At 53.0% G+C, this 16,919-nt stretch overlaps 1 protein-coding gene across 4 annotated transcripts in view; it reads right to left on the reverse strand.

The window, feature by feature from the left end:
- Positions 1 to 183: 183 nt before the first annotated feature.
- Positions 184 to 16,919, reverse strand: part of TDRD12 (tudor domain containing 12) — a 69,297-nt gene continuing 52,561 nt past the window's right edge. For 3 of the 4 annotated variants that reach the window (XM_041744096.1, XM_041744095.1, XM_041744093.1), the window contains 10 exons: positions 12,408 to 12,595; positions 11,421 to 11,631; positions 9,850 to 9,942; positions 7,772 to 7,944; positions 4,467 to 4,570; positions 3,017 to 3,077; positions 2,813 to 2,926; positions 2,577 to 2,730; positions 2,425 to 2,491; positions 184 to 2,052 (listed from right to left, as the gene is read on the reverse strand). In XM_041744096.1, coding sequence (XP_041600030.1) covers positions 1,958 to 2,052; positions 2,425 to 2,491; positions 2,577 to 2,730; positions 2,813 to 2,926; positions 3,017 to 3,077; positions 4,467 to 4,570; positions 7,772 to 7,944; positions 9,850 to 9,942; positions 11,421 to 11,631; positions 12,408 to 12,595 — 1,260 coding nt within the window. In that variant the 3' untranslated portion in view covers positions 184 to 1,957. Of the gene's footprint in view, positions 2,053 to 2,419; positions 2,492 to 2,576; positions 2,731 to 2,812; positions 2,927 to 3,016; positions 3,078 to 4,466; positions 4,571 to 7,771; positions 7,945 to 9,849; positions 9,943 to 11,420; positions 11,632 to 12,407; positions 12,596 to 16,919 lie in introns of all 4 variants that reach the window. The other variant, XM_041744094.1, reaches the window with a different exon arrangement.

Raw genomic sequence — 16,919 nt, forward strand, 5'->3', positions numbered from 1 at the left:
CAGAGCCACCTGCAGCCTGCTGCCCACGGCCGGCACCATGATCAGTGGCCAGCCTCGCAGCCCCCCAGCCCCAGCCCTTCCCGGCACTCTGGGCAAACCAGAAAGGGCAGCAGTAGTGAATAAAATTCTATTTTGCATTTGGCACTCAGGGAAAATAGGGTCGATAAAATATGTGAAATGGCATTTCTGTGAAAACACTGAAATTTTATTGATACACCGGCAAGACATTCACACCACGATGGACTATGTGAGCAATTTTAGAAGCAGAGACACAAAACTACTTTTACTTTGCATTTCAGAAATTTCCCCCAAACGTGAAGTCAGTATGTATTAACAGAAGCCAAAAACCCTGTTAATTGCTTACATGTCACAAGTCAGTGTGTATGTCCCATAAATGCTATTCAGAACTACAAACGGTACATTTAAATCACTGAAAAAAAAGAAATCAAGATTTAAACACCTGGCCCTGCTCCGCCACTCCCGGCCCAGGAGAACCTGCGCCCCCGCCCACCCCGCCCCGATTTCTGCAGCTCTATTACTTGCTCTTATTATTTGCCATGTTTTACAAGAGAGTGAATATAAGCGGGCGTCGGCGGCAGGTGGCCAACAGCCACGGGAAACCGGTGCGGCTCGGCAGCCCGGCCGCAGCTAGGAGGCCTCCCCGAGTGGGAGCAGGAGCTCGGGGTACATAAGCCGACACCTGCTGGGGCCCCTGCAAGAGCTCCGCAAGGTCCAAACCTTTGCCAGCGAAGACCGCGGCACTTCCTACCTCAAGGGCTGCCCGAGTTAGCAACAGAGAGGCCGAGCACCCCCGTACTTCAGGCGCCCGCGACACCTGCCGAGCCCCCACGGGAGTCCCGGCTGCCCAGCGCACCCTCCCACCCACGGCCGTGGGCCGACCTCCCTCGCGGGGGCCCACCCAGCCACGTCCCCAGGTAAGGGAGCAGGGAGAGGCCACGCGACAAGGTCCTATTTTACAGATGAGGAAACTGAGAGCCAGAGTGGGATCCTGACCTGCTCTGGGCACAGCCTGGGGACAGGGGACCTTTTGTGCAAGCGGCGGCTTATCTATTGGCACGTGTGTGCTTTCTGATGGGTCGTAAGAATAGAAGTCTTGCCGGCCGTCCCTGCGGTCACATGCGGTCACCGATCCTTCCTGCGTCCAGGCAAAGCCGTGGGGCCCCTGCTGACGACGGGCGCAGGGGTGGTATCTCGCTCCCCTTTGCAATGCCCCGGTCACTTGGCAAGTCGGGCTTGGGGGCTCCCGCAGTTAGATGGCGACGGCTGCAGGCCTCCCCCGAGGACTCGGACCCCGCGGTAGCCCCCAGCCTGGCCCCCAGATGGCCTCGGGCTGCTGCCAGCACCCCCCCACCTGCCCAGGTGTCCCGAGTCCCCTCCGGGGGCCCCACACGTCCTTTTCCGTTTCCACTGAGCAGGAGCCTGGGCCCAGGGGCTGAGCAGGTGTGGGCGGTTCTGCAGAAGCGGGGGCCGCACCTCCAGGAGCCCAGGCCCGGCTGGGGACCGTGGAGGTAACCCCGCTTTCCCCCGTGCTCCGTCCGTGGGCAGCCGGCAGCCCCCCGAGAAGAGAGGCGGTGCTGCGTGAAGTCTGCGCGGGACCCTCAACCACACGCACACCCCGGTTTAGGGCAGGCCACCAACCAGGTCTGGGCGGGGGGCCAACCCACCCATGCAGGGGCATGCGGTGCCCCCCGCCGCCCCAGGGGAGTGTGCTGGGACGGGCTCCGTGAGAGGCAGGCGGCCGTGGGGGCGGGGGGGGCATGGGCCGAGTCCCAGCAGCCCCCTGCCCCTCCGCCTGCCTCTCACCAGGCCCACCCGGGGCCACGGTGGGACACCGGTCAGCGTGGACCCTGGAGGCCAAACCGCGTGTGCGTGTCCGCGTTTCTGAGCTCCGAGCCACACGGCGTGCCCTGCGTCTGTGCGCCGCCGGGGCTCCCACTCATTCGCTGTCACTCCAGTCTTCCTCCGACGGCTCCTCCCCGCTCTCGGTCACCTCTGCCACTTTGCAGGGCAGGTTTTTTTTAGAATTCGCAACTACAAGAGTTTGGTATTAATGAAAAATCTGTTAATTACAGACTAATTAGCAACCCCCCCCCCCCGCCCGCCGTTATTCTGGCCAGTGCAGGAAAAGTCCGTTAGGGTCTAGAGCTCTACCCATCCTGATATTTTCATTATTTTAGGCAAGAAATGAGCAGGGAAAGTCTGCCTGCTTAGAGTTAGAGTTATTCTCCTGGGAAAAGATCTGTCGGAGTGTCACAAGAAGGTACGCTTCTAATTACGAGTGGATACCTCCTCAACCCGGAGCAGGTGCCACCAGGGTCACACGAGGGCTTCCTGTTGACGCCCACCCCCAGGGCCACAGCCAGTGGCCAAACCTCCGCCAAGCCGAGGGCGCGCCCACCTTACCCTGGGGGAAGTGGCTGTCCTCCTCACATTCTTCCCAGTGATCGAAATCAAAAGCCACATTAGGATTCTGTTCAACGGAACGGGTGACGCTGAGTGACAGGCTAGGTCAGGCTCGCTGGGGCGCGGACACCTGCCGGCTCCTCCCCACTCACCCTCTGTCTGAGGAGGCTGCACCACGACGCCCTCGTCTCCTTAGCAAGGGTGATCACAGGCTCCTCGTTCGTAACTGTGCACTCGCAGGCATCTTTCACGATGTTGGCCCGCAGCTCCAGGTCGGCCAAGTAGAACTTCTCTCCGGCCCAGGCACTAGAGCACAGAAAGAAGGTCGGTCTCTTAACGTGTTACAAGCGACTCCGATCTAACTCTGGCGAGACACACATGAACCTACCTGAAAACGACTCTATCTCTGAAATATTTACATGCGTAATCTTTTACATCCCTTATTTTTATCTTCAGTATGACCACATCGTCTTTTTGGAACCACTTGATTTGTGGGTGGAAGCTAGGAGAGAACACGGTGACTTACGTGGGCACCACTGTCCGTCCGTTCGCGGGGCGGGTGGGGAAGGGGCCCGGCAGCAGGTGGACGTACCTTTTCGGAGGCTCTGTGGTTCTGCTAAGGGAACAATCACTCGTGTTTTCAGGTAACGTTTCTGGGCAGAAAGTCAAATGTTCCAGTAAGTTATTTATCCGTACCCGTGCACTCTACGTACCTACGTGTACTCACTCTGTCCATGCGACTTTTAGCTGAGGAAGTGCTGACAGCCTCAATTTCCAAGCGTCCACTCGCAAGGAATAATTAGCAAAAATTAAAAATGCACGACCCGAAACGGAGCAGTGTTACCACCAGCAGCCAAAGGCTTCTCTGCGGTGGCCCCCGGCCACCTTCGCCTGAGAGCAGCAGAGGCGCCTGCCAGAGGGGAAGTCATCTGGTCGCCACCGTACGCGAGGAACCAGTGAACGTGACACGTCCTAAAACAGCATCTGAACTCGGTCTAACACCCCTGAATCTTCCATCTGAAGACGTGAGCAAGAATGTGGCCGCCTTAATCATAGTCAAAGACTGAAAGCAGCCTCCGTGTCTACCAACAGGTGGACGGATGTGCAACTTGTGGTGTATTTGCGTCACGAAACACCACTCAGCGGTAAGAAAGTCCCCACCGCTCCTTGCGATCATCTGCGTGAGTTTCACGGCGAGAGAACGCCAAGTGAGAGAAGCCACAGGGGGTAGACTGTGTGCTTCTGATCAGCAAAACTGATGGTGACGGAGTCAGGACAGCGGTTCCTGGGACGGGTTTCAGGCGGGGAAGGTGCATGAAGGGGGTTCCTGGGGCTCTGGAAATGTTCGAGCGCATCAGTGGACACGTACACATGTGTCAATGGCTCTGATGAGCGTTCGCTCAGGATGTGTGTACTTTTCTGGATGAGCGTTATATTATACCTCAATTAACAAAAAGGAGAAGTTTTTTAAAAATATATCGGAAACTGAAATGTCAAGAGTAGGAAGTTAGGTAAGACCAGTCTATGTCACCTTCTATACACTTCATCCAGAAGTGGGAAGCGCCGATGCTGGAAAACTCCCAAGCTTTCATGATTTTAAGGGAGCCACGTTTTTGTTTTATTTTTTAATGATTTTATTTATTTATTCATGAGAGACACAGAGAGAGAGAGAGAGAGAGAGGCAGAGACACAGGCAGAGGGAGAAGCAGGCTCCATGCCGGGAGCCCGACGTGGGACTCGATCCCGGGTCTCCAGGATCACATCCCGGGCCGAAGGCAGGTACTAAACTGCTGAGCCACCCAAGGATCCTGGGAGCCATGGTTTCTAAAGATTTTTTAAAAATTCATTTGAGAGAGTGCGCGAGTGTGTGTGTGTGTACGTGCACGAGCAGGGCAGGGGCAGAGGCAGGCTCCCCGCTGAGTGCGGAGCCCGACGTGGGGCTCCATCCCACGACCCCGGGATCATGACCTGAGCCGAAGGCAGAGCGTAGCCCACTGAGCCCCCCAGGCGCCCCTCAGTGAGCCATGTATTAAATCACCAACCATGCTTTTGGATTTCTGGGTTTGCCTGGGCATCAGCACCTCCTTCTGAGTCGTCCTGCCGTGGGCTCTGCGGACGAGCAGCATCTTCTGCTGGAGAAGGCACGCTAGGTGGAAGAGGTGCAGGTTAGCTCCGAGTCGAAGGCACCGCAAGCTCGGGCTCTCTACGGGGCCCTCCCAGCTCGAAGGGGGAGGCAGGCAGCAACTGACCACGAGGTGCCAACCACACGGCCAGACCTGCGTGGGGCCTGCGACTCCTTCACGGAGGACGGTCAGGGCCCCAGCTCCGCTCACTGCTGCGCCCCAGTGGCGAGCCCAGGGCCGATCACGGAAACACACGGGCACATACAGGCATGAACCCATTTGCCAAAAACGTTCCCTTTCAAACCATTTACCTTTGAGAATAACCAGCTCTGCTCCCCTCTTCAAAATGGATAAAAGGGGAGGAAGTAACAGCCACCCGTGCTCCCCTGCCCTAGCTCCCCAGCACCTCCTCCCCGAGACACCCCCTCCCCGGTTGGGTCCCATCCACAAACCTCTGCACGAGCAAGCATCACGCCAACTATGTAGAACACACGTGCGCATCCCTTAAACACACACACGCTACTCCACTCACTTCTCTGCCCCTTTGATCACAGTTAATAACTAGAGATAGGTCACGCCACATTAGTACAGAAGGGGCTGCCTCGTCCTTTACAAAATTTTAAGTTTTTTTTTTTTCTTTTGAGGAGGGAACTACTTTTACGTGGTTCAATGTTTTGAAATACAATGAAAAGGTCGTACACAGCGGAACATCTCCCTCTCGCCCGTTCCCCAGCTGCCCAGCTGCCTTCCTCATGGGTGACAACGTAATTCATACTTTCTGTGCAGCCTGTTAGAGAGTTCAAGCCTGAACGAGCAAGCCTATACACACACGTCCATGGTGAGCGGGGGTGCGTGTGCCTCCAAGGGGACTGCTGGGTGACACGCACGGAGCCCATGCACGGCACCTCACAAGTGGCGAAGGCAGCACCCTGTGTTCCAACCACCCAGGCAGGGACCCCTCCCCGGGCCTCGTCCTCCCCACTTGCAGCACCAGACCCCCCGTCGCACACTCGACTCCACCACGGCTCTCACTCCTTCACCAGACCCTCACCCGCTGGGGTTCCACCCGTCGTCGCACAGCCACCAAGCTGTGACTCTTCTCCACAACCGGCCAACTAGCCTTCCCCCGCTTTCCTGAGCCCCGGGCTTACGCTCCCCATAATCCTTAAACCCGACGTGTCCCAAACCAACTCGGTATCTCCTCCTCCCCAATGAACACCCTGAAACTGTCCACCTGGCCAATACCCTCACCGGCCCAGGGCTCAGAATTAGACAATCACACCCCCGATGCCCGTCGGTCACCAAGCCCCCTGGCTTCCAGATCTTTCACGTCCCCAGGGTCTGTCCTCTTTCCCAACCTGCTGCGAGGACGGCACCACTCTCCTCGTTCCGATCCCGATCGCCACCACGGCTTCCCAATCCAGCTCCTGACTCGGAGCCCCCCGGGGCAGGCTCCACCCCCGTTCGCAGTCCTCTGCACGGCCACCTCGTGTGTGAGCCCACAGGCGTGCAGGACTCCCGCACACACAGAACCGAGGTGCCGAGGGCAGAGCAGAGCCGGGGCTCAGGTGCAGCTGCTGGGTTTCACAGAGGTGACCGAGCCTCGTTTCCATCGAGTCCACTCAACTCTCAAGACACGTTTTTAAAAGAATATCTTACAAGCAAGTGTGGAGCCATCTGTTTCCTCCAAGCCTGTAGAACGGACAGGTCTCCTAATCCCACAGGCCCAAACGCATTAAGGTAAAAACTAACGACTTCAGGCCGGAGTGCTTGAACCTCTGCGGGCTCTTTGAAAAACCCTCCCGCGCTCGTCTGTCGCCAGGGGCCCCGCGGCGGACGCCAGGGATGCCAGGGCTGCTGGCTGTGCACGCCCGTCGGGCCTCCTCTCGGCAGCCTGCGCCGGGAAGCCCTCCCCTGCCGTCGGGGGGTCTGTCCCCAGGCCTCCTTCGCTGCTGCTCCTCCTCGGGCCCCCCTCCCGGTGCCCACGGCCCCCCGCCTCTGCCGGGCTCAGCCCTCAGACTCTGGCACTCGCTGCTCTGGGCTCACACCCAGGCCCGGGCCTGCCCACGGGGCTCCGCGGAGCACAGGTCACCACCAACACTCAGACACCAGCTGCTTCGCGCCACCTCCAGGGGCCGCCCGGGCCGAGCCCCCTTGGCACGGCCTCGGCCCCACCCCACCTTCTCCACACCAAAGCCGAGCCCCTTTGGATGGGGTCGCTGCTCTGCTCCAAACCTTCTCATGGCTCTACCTGCTCGGAGCAGGGCCTGGTCCTCGCAAATGGCCAGGGGCCCAACAAGATCTGGCCCTGGGCTGCTCTCCCGCCCTTCTGCTCTAGTCACCGCACCTTCCTCCTGTTCCCAGGGTCGGGGCGACAGGCCCCCTGGGATGGCTTGGGTCTTGCCTCTCCCAGGGGCCCTGACACCACGGATCTCTGCGCAGCTCCGTGACCCATTCACGGCCCTTCCCCCCGTTCCCAGAGTCAGGGGCGACAGGCCCCCTGGGACGGCCGGGATCTCACCTCTCCCGGGGCCCCTGACACTGTGGGCCTCTGTACGGCTCCGTGACCCATTCACAGACCTTCCTCCTATTCCCAGAGGAAAGGAGGAGGTGGAAGAGAAGGAGGAGGTGGAGAAGGTGAGGAGGACATGTAAGAGGTGGAGGAGAAGGTGGTGGAGGAGAAGGTGGAGAAAGTGGAGGAGGGACGTGTAAGAGGTGGAGGAGAAGGTGGATAACGTGGAGGAGGAGGAGGAGGAGGAGGTGAAAGATGAGGAGGAAGAGAAGGAGGAGGAGGTGGTGGAGGAGGAGGAGGTGGTGGAAGAAGTGAAGGAGGAGGTGGAGGAGGAGGAGGACACGACTGCGCGCGAGTCACACTCTCTCTGACCCGGGGGCTGGCTTCTGTGCTCAGAAAATCCACCTGACGACACTTACCACAGGTGTGTGCTTTCCTGCATGTCAATAAACACTAACCAAACCTTACTCTGTGAGACATGCGGGTGAAACAATACGCTGGGGATTTGTTTTATGATATTCCACCAAAAATAAAACTGCACATTGAGGTATGGATAAAATTAGATTCCCCAAATCTGAGAAATTATTGGAGGTGAGTGATGGAAACATGGGGATTCAGAAACCTACCCAACTTTAAAAAAAAAAAAAGGCCCCTATAAACTCCTGTTCTAGTCCCACCAAACGGCACCTCCAAAGGGAAGATTAAAACTCACAGGGCCTGGCTCAGGCTTCCTTCACCAGCTGGCATTTTAGCTCCTTCGTATAATGTCTTCAGCTGTTCTGTATGCTCTGAGTTGTCAACGCCCATTCCCATCGACAAAATTTCAGCACGCACGTTATAATCAATGACAGATGTTTTCAAGTTTGAAAGTTTTGTAATGTGCACCTTGAATCAAAGAAAAAGTGTATTTGTGGGAACCGCTCTTTGAACTCTCAAATCAATGGAAAAGGCTCTTGCGTGACCCAGCGCTCTCACTGTGCGCCATGCTGGGTGAACGTGGGCTCCCTTCGCAGCTCCCAGGTGATTTCATAACTGAGCGTACACGTCAGGTTCTTCCAGAGCCCACTCCCACCCTGCAGAAGCATGATGGGGTCAGGGGCCAGGGGGCCCCTGGGATGCTGGGACCACACACAAAACTCTTAGATCTTCCTGAACAAGGAGGACCCTAAGGCTCAGAGGTGCCAGTGCCCAGAAAGGGCCTACGCCAGGGCCCTATACCCTGTGTTCTGGACAGATTCCTCCACTGGTTCTCTTCTGCAACCCAAATACTCTCATCCATCTTAATTTATACAAAAGATGAGGTTCTGCAACATTGTGCTCCTCCCCTCCTGTCAATGGGAGGTGCAGACCCAGGACTGGGTGTCCCTTTCACGTTGGGGGAGGGGGGCCAGGCTGAGACCAGCTGGAGACCTTCCTAAGTGAACACTGGGAACAGGTTCCCACCTGCGCATGGCAGAAGAGCCTCTCTCCACTCAAACTGGGAGCCGAGAGGTGTGAGTGGAGAAGGAAGCAGGTGTGGGGGCTGCCCCCCACGGTGCCATGGACACCGCTACACGAGCTGTGGAAGCTGACTGACGGGTGGATTTCTTTTTTGCTTCTTCATTTCCTTAGCTATAGTTTTGAAAATCTCTAAAAAGATTCAATTTTTTCTCCCAACCGAGAACCAGGATATCGACTATTATGTAAACCAAGACCCCAAATCTTCATCTGACCTGCACCGGTAATCTTTATCTTCTGTACTAAAAATCATTGTCTCCTCTGAACCCTTAATCTTACACCCAAACTCTTCCTTGTAGGTGTTAAGGCTTCTCCTGTCTCATAAAAATAACTTTCAGCAGAACAATTCTTATGAACTGAATTCTTGTGTTATAAACATACCAGGTAAGATTTAAGTCCAATGGAGCAAAACCTCAAATTAAAAAGCAGAGTTCTTGGGGTGCAGGCAGATAGAGGGGGCGATGCTGGCATGGGAGGGGATGCACAGAGGCCCCACGTACAGGTCCTGGTCTGACACTCAGTCCTGCTCACCCCTATGTCAGCTCCACAGGGTAGGAGTTTATGTTCACGGACAGAAGCCAAGTGTCCCGCACAGGACCCAGCACACAGAGTAGGTGCTCAATAAATATTTGGTGAAGGAATGAGATGGAAACTGCAAACATAATAAAACCTATCTCTGAAAACCCAAGGACTAGAATCCTCCACGTGACCGATCCCATGTGGGCACCTCCGTTCTGACATGGGGCTTCCCCATCGGTGTGGACAGTGTGACATTGATTCACAGCGTACAACCAATGCTTGAAAAAACAATGGGATAGAATCATAATATCAGAGACTGTCACAAGGAGAGTTTCATAAGCTTGTCTCCCTGTGTGGGCGCGCTGAGTTGTAACATAAAGGATTCCCTTAAACAAAAAACCAAATTCATGACCCAAATAACATGGGAAAAACCCCGGCTCTCCCTAAATAGAGCCTCCAAAGCCTCCATTTATTTGAGACAAACCATTATTCAAGCAACAAATTAGAATACCAGGAATAATTTTAGGAGTCCATCCCAAAGCAGACTTCTTTTAAGAAAACCATATACTTGGGGCACCTGGGTGGCTCTGTCGGTTAAGCGATGGCCTTCGGCTCAGGTCATGATCTCGGCCCTTGGACTGAGCCTCAGGCTGGGCTCCCTGCTCAGCGGGGTGTCTGCTTCTCCCTCTGCTCCTTCCCCTGATTGTGCATGCACGTGCACAGTCTCTAAGTAAATGAAATCTTAAAAAAAAAGAAAGAAAACTGCATACTCACCATTGGATCCACCCACACTGTATTTCCCAAAGCCAGTATCACTTTGGCATCGTGCAATTTTCCAATAATTTTATGATGAATGTACCTGGTAACCTAGGAAAAGAACCACTTATGTAACCTCTCTGAAGCTTTAGGAAAATATCTTACTCGGTGTAGGCTGTATAGTTTCACAAAAAAAGTTTCCATTGAATTTCACCTGAGTCTCACCACCACCACCCCGTGAGGCAGGTGACAGAGGCCATCATGTCCCTGCGCGGACAAGGATAGTAACAGGGGAACTTAATAAGGACATGGCAAACAGCACCTGTGGACCCCCCCAAAATGCAGCCATGCGTCCTCGCCCCCCTCTGTGAACAGTCACCCAGTCTGTCTCTGGAAGCTCAGAGCCTGAAGCACCCCCGGAGCTGAGGGGCCCCGGGTCCGAGCACCCTGTCCCGAGCACGGGGCTGCTCTTCTCTCAAGGACGCCCCTGGCAGGCACGGCGTGTCTCATTCTCACTCTGACCGAGATAGGAGGGAGCTGGCTCCCAAGACCAGACTTTTTTTTTTTTTTAAGATTTTTTATTCATGAGAGACACACAGAAAGAGAAAGAGAGAGAGAGAGAGAGGCAGAGACACAGGCACAGGGAGAAGCAGGCCCCATACAGGGAGCCCGACGTGGGACTCGATCCCGGGTCTCCAGGATCACACCCTGGGCTGAAGGCGGCGCTACACCGCTGAGCTACCCGGGCTGCCCAAGATCAGACTCTTCCATCGCCCTTGAAGCTTGCACATTAATTTGAAAGACTACGCATGGAAGAACCTTCCGCGGCACGTGCCCGGAGGACACTGAGGACACGGAAGGCAGGCGCCGGCCACGCGGTGAGCAGCCTCTCGAGCCTGCGCAGCGAGGTCGTGTTCATCTGCTTCGTGAGAACGCTAACCTGGTTATTCCCTGGACCGCGTCTGACCTTGTTTATGATCCAAAGTGGTTTTACTTTGCGATGGTTTATTCCACGTCCTATTAGCCGGATGATAAGAAATTTAACCTTCGTTTGAAGAGTCAGGAGCGTCTCAGTAGGGGACTCACGGCTCCAGGGAGGCGCCCCGGGGGGCTGCACTGTGCACCACGCGCTCTCCTCCCTGCCGCACCTGGCCTGCGTGGTGACGCCCCAGCGCCTCAGCCTGGAGGCCCACAGGAGGTGTCCCTTGTCACTCCCTCTCCCGGCCCGGCCTCCCAACGCCAGGGGAGGCACCTGGCCTCGCCAGGGAGTGTCCATCGCCCCTGCCTGCCTGTGACAGGGGCATCCACTGCTGCTTCCCAGGCTCACGGCCACTTTATTTGGCCCTGATGCGTCCCTCACACCGATTCTGAGACTGTGAGCATGAATGGTGACGACGGCCGTCCGTACGAGGGTCTTTATTTTTTTATTTTTTATTTTTTTCCCCCAGAAAACTGAATTGTACGAGAGTCTTTAACTGTCCAGGAACAGGAGGCATTTCACCCAAACTCTAGACTCTACATTCAAATAAACCTCAATTCCGTGTATATGCTAAAAGGCAACAGGGCATAAAAAGCCAAAATAAACTTACCTTTGGATTCCACTCAACTTCGTTGTCCGCAGGCTTCACTCTGCAAACAATAAACTCCACCGCCTGGGGGGGCAGAGCGTGGAACTTCTCGGGGAGACGCAGCAGCTGGTCTCTGGTGATGAGTCCCGTCCGGCCTTCGTCTATGAACTTCACAAGGACACGGTCTGGACCCCAGGCGTCTTCCTTCTGGCTCATCTCCAGCACCTCAACCCTGGAGAACCACCGCGGCTTCAGTGTAACACAGAGACCCCAAAGGAAAACAATCTTTGCCTCAACCTACCCAGTAAATCCAAGAAGGCTCTAGCTGCAAGGTTTTATTCCATGCAAGAAATAAAAACCAGCTAGAGCGTCAACACCACTCAGAGTGGCTTATGTAATTCAAGTGCACAGAAGTATAAAAAACACAGAGCACTTCTGAATAGAGTAAATCCCTTTACCGGACAACAATGATGAAAATCAACACGGTAAAGAGTGAAGTTTCAAAGTTTCCCAACCTAGGCTACCCCAAGAGAGCCAGGAGTGCCCTTCGAGGGTGTGAGCAGGCCCCTGGGGCACACAGCCCGGGTCGGAGCCCCGATCGTGCCATTCACTGAGCTGACGCTGCACAGCCTACGTGATCTCACCAAGGCCCAGCCTGCTCACCTGTAAGAGGGACCTGTTTTACGGGAATTACGGAGGGTTAACTGAGGTGAAGGCGTGTATGGAGGTGGCACACACGGTGGTGGCCCCAGAACCGTCGGTGTGTAAATGTGACCCTGTCTTCTGTGCCCTGTGTGCAGATGCCCAGGATTGGACGAGTCAGGGGTAGAACTGTGCTGGGGGTTGAGGGGCGGGGGTGGACATGCCGCCCCTACCCTCCTGGGGGCAGCCAGGCTTCATACACGCACACCGGGTCAGAGGGACACGGGGGGAAACAGGGATTCGATACCACTTAAAGTTGCCGCATGCTTCACAACTCTTAAGAGATGAAATACAGAGAACTTTTACCTGTGGAAAAGTGTTTTTTCTGCTAATCCATATAATCCAAATTTCTCCACCTTTTCAACACTTGTTTTATTGCTGTTACCCTTAAAATACTCATTCATTTCAGCATTAAGAGTTGAATAAAGATCCACTTGTTTATCAACTATACGACCAAAGTAATGCGTTGCATTCGAAATATAAAAGGGTATTATCTGAAAAATAATCAACAACCACATTCAGAAAACAAACTCAATCTAAATAAACCAAAAGGGTCTCTGCAGAAATCCGCATCTGACCTAAGCGCCCAAAGCAGGGATGGAAACCTGAACGAGGAAACTGGCCAATAAACACAGCAAAAACCTTCCCATACTCACCACAGAGAACTGTGGTTTCCCTTTAAATCTAAGGGAAGACTTTTTGTTAATCTTAGCAATTTTAAATTTTTTACTTCTAAAGATTTTATTTTTTTATTTATTTATGATAGTCACACATAGAGAGAGAGAAAGAGAGGCAGAGACACAGGCAGAGGGAGAAGCAGGCTCCATGCACCGGGAGCCCGACGTGGGATTTGATCCCGGGTCTCCAGGATCGCGCCCTGGGCCAAAGGCAGGTGCCAAACCGCTGCACCACCCAGGGATCCCTAAAGATTTTATTTGAGAGAGAAAGTGAGAGAGAGATCATGAGCAGGGGGAGAGGCAGGGTCCCTGCTGAGCAGGGAGCCTGACACAGGGGTCATGACAGGGGTCATGACCTGAGCCCAAGGCAGATGCTTAACCGGCTGAGCCACCCCGGCCCCAATCTCAGCATTCTAAAGCTTCATTACAAGTGTTCCTTTGTTTATTCCCTAACTGCACTTTATAGAAATCGTTCTTAAATAGCATCCCTCTCTTGAGCTCTTTCTGATCTTTGTTCCTGTAACAAGCAGTATTTTATCAAGAGCCCACTAAGCAGGAGGCGCTAGGGATAGGAGATAGGCCACGTCCTACAGGGACTCCCACCCCCCACAATCCACACGCCGACAGATGGGCCACAGCTAGCGTGTGGTCAAGGAAGACAACTCTTGGGCAGCCCGGGTAGGCTCAGCAGTTTAGCGCCTCAGGGCCTGATCCTGGAGACCCGGATCGAGTCCCACGTCGGGCAACCTGGATGGAGCCTGCTTCTCCCTCTGCCTCTCTCTTAGTGTCTCTCAAGAATAAATAAAATCTTTAAAAAAAAAAAAAAAAAGGGACCCCTGGGTGGCGCAGCGGTTTGGCGCCTGCCTTTGGCCCAGGGCGCGATCCTGGAGACCCGGGATCGAATCCCACGTCAGGCTCCCGGTGCATGGAGCCTGCTTCTCACTCTGCCTGTGTCTCTGCCTCTGTCTCTCTCTCTCTCTGTGTGACTAGCATAAATAAATAAATAAAAATTAAAAATAAAATAAAATAAAAAAAAAAAAAAAGGAGGACAACTCTTCACAGGCAAGTAGTGTGCAAGGGGCAACGTCGGGGTACATGTATCTTAGCAAGAGTATGGAGAAGGCACTCCAGACACAGAATAAACAGTCTGCATGAAGGCATGAGGTGGTGAGCTACCCCAGCAGAGGCCAGAATGGAGGAGTCCCCTGCTGGGAGGACGGAGAGGACAGTGCTGCTTGGGAGGCAAGGAGGAAGGGGTGAGGTCACCCCTCATGATCAATCTCACAGGACTGAAGCCCCTGGCTCTCCTCTGTGGCGTCCCCAAGCTCCCCTGCTTGCTGTTTTCCCCACTCTCACTGCCCACCAGCCCTACCCTGAACCACAAAAACTCGATGTTAACTCCTACTCTGGGGACTCACTGGTTCCTCTCCCAGGAACAGTCTTCTCCAGGCTTTCCCATGGCTGGATCCTTCTTATCATTTGGCCCTCAGTGCAGCTGACCCCTCAGAGAGCCCTGCCCTGCCCATATTCCCAAAGGCCCTGCAGTTCCCCTTTTCCACAGCACACGTCACAGTCTCTCCCATTCACTGATCCTCTGCAGACCCTCCCCAGAGGAAGACAGGTAACATGTCTGTCACCTTTCTGCAGCACGGTGGAGGAAGCTGCCCGAACAAACCCTCAGTGCTTATCCACCGTCTCAGGCAGGAAGTTCAACATCCCTTCCTGCATGGCAGATGGCCTCTTCTGGGGAAGTCCTTGCCGCTATGGTTTAGAGGCCCCAACAGTCCGACATTCTAGACATCAGCTCACTGCATGATGGCAGTCAGGGACCACACAGTGGTATGGAAGAGAGAGACACCTGCTACAACGTTCTGAGGGACAAGCAGGGCATAATATATATGCCAATGACAAATAAACCTTTTTAAAAAGGCACAAAAGGGCAGCCCCCGTGGCTCAGCGGTTTAGTGCTGCCTTCAGCCCAGGGCCTGATTCTAGAGAACTGGATTTGAGTTCCACATCAGGCTCCCTGCAGGGAGCCTGCTTCTCCCTCTGCCTGTGTCTCTGCCTCTCTCTCTCTCTCTCTGTCTCTCATGAGTAAATAAATAAAATCTTAAAAAAAAAAAAACGCACAAAGAAAAATGGCAGGCTAAATATGTACTAGGATGCAAGTGGTGATTGTTTAAAGGTGATGGGAGTAAAGGGGAGAGTTTCTTCCCCCCCTTATTTCCCAATTAGAAGACTCTGTGCTAAGCCTCAGCACACACAGAGAACAAAATCCAGGCTCCAGCTGTGACAGTCTATGGCTGTCATCTCTGCATGGCATTAGCACATCTGGGGACACATTAAGTTGGCAGAACGGATGTGACAAAATGAAGCTTGTGGACTGGACTCTCCCTTGTAGAGAGGGTGACCAGCTGGTCCTGGTTTGTCTGGGGGCTCTCCTGCTTTCAGCACTGGACATTTCATGTGACCAGAAAATCCCCGGTCCTGGGCACACCAGGAGGGTCCTTTTCCAGCCACCTCCCTTGCCTCCTGCCTCTTTGTGCAGAACCGCACATAAATAATTCACTTTGTTACAGTCACAGGATACAAGGTAAGGACACGAAAGTCAACTGCACTTCTAAACAATCAGAACATGAAGTTCAAAGAAAAATAAGATTAGCATCCAAAAGCATGAAATGCTAGGAATAAAGTTAACACAATAAACACAAGATCATTCTACTGAAAAGTATACAAATTGCTTAGAGAAATTAAAGATGGCCTACATAAATGGAGTGACAGATATACCATGTTAATGGACAAGACCCAGTATTGTTAAATGTTGACTCTTCCCATATTAACCTATAGATTCAACACAGTGCCACTCAAAGTCTCATCAGGCTTCTAGGTAGAAACTAGCAAGCTGATTCTAAAATTTTCTGTAGATACGCAAAGGAACAGTCAGAAGGATAAGAAGACTGGCAAATTGGAAGACTTCTCTACCAGTCTCCAGGATTACTTATAAAGCTACAGCATTCAAGCCAATGTGGTACTGCATAAGGGCAGACAAAGAGACCAAGGAACAGAAGGAAGAACTCAGCATTCACAGATACGATCTTTTAATTTATGTCACAGGTGTCAATGTAATTGAGGAGGAAAGGAAGGTCTTTAGAACAGAAGATGTTGGATGCCTGGGTGGCTCAGCGGTTGAGCATCTGCCTTTGGCCCAGGGCGTGATCCTGGAGTCCCGGGATCGAGTCCCACATTGGGCTCCCTGCATGGAGCCTATTTCTCCCTTTGCCTGTGTCTCTGCCTCTCTCTCTCTCTCTCTTCTGGGTCTCTCATGAATAAATAAAAGATTAAAAAAAAAAAAAAAGAACAGATGATGCTGGAGCAACCAGGAACCACCAATGCACACCAACCACCCTTTGTACACTTGCCTGTGAAGAGTTGTCCTCCTCTTTTTTTTTTTTTTTTTTTTTAAGATTTTATTTATTCATGAGAGAGACAGAGAGGCAGAGGGAGAAGCAGGCTCCATGCAGGGAGCCCAACGTGGGACTCGATTCCAGGTCCCCTTATCCACACTATATGCACACAAATTAATTTGAGATGGATCATAGACCTAAATGTAAAACCTAAAATTCTAAAATAAAAATTCTAGAATAAAAAAAAGAAAGGAATCTTTGCAACCTTAGGGTAGGCAAAGATTTCTTATGGCAAGAAAAGCACAAAACGTAAAATAAGAAAGTGGTAAAAGAAGACTTCATCAAAATTAAAAATCTCTGCTTTTCAGCTGAGGGAAAATATTCGTAATATATCTGACAAAGCACATCCATAATCTACAAAGAATTCTTAAGACTCAACAAGACAACCCAAACTAAAAAATGGGCAAACACTGTAATACTAGCAAACACTAATTCATAAAGGAGATACACAGGGCCAGGTAAGCAGTGAGAAGAGGTCCAAGATTCTTTACCACCAGAGAAAGGCAAATAAATATTCATGCAAATGCAACAGAGTGGCAAAAATTAAAAGACTGAGAACACTACGTATTGAGAATGTGGACCTATTGGAACTCTCAAATATGGTGCAATGAGAATGTAAAATGGTACACGTGCTTTGGCAGATCCTTACACGTGTGGGTGCACACACACAGGCGCGC

This window comes from Vulpes lagopus, chromosome 2 (assembly GCF_018345385.1).
Source record: "Vulpes lagopus strain Blue_001 chromosome 2, ASM1834538v1, whole genome shotgun sequence".
Lineage (NCBI taxonomy): Eukaryota > Metazoa > Chordata > Mammalia > Carnivora > Canidae > Vulpes > Vulpes lagopus.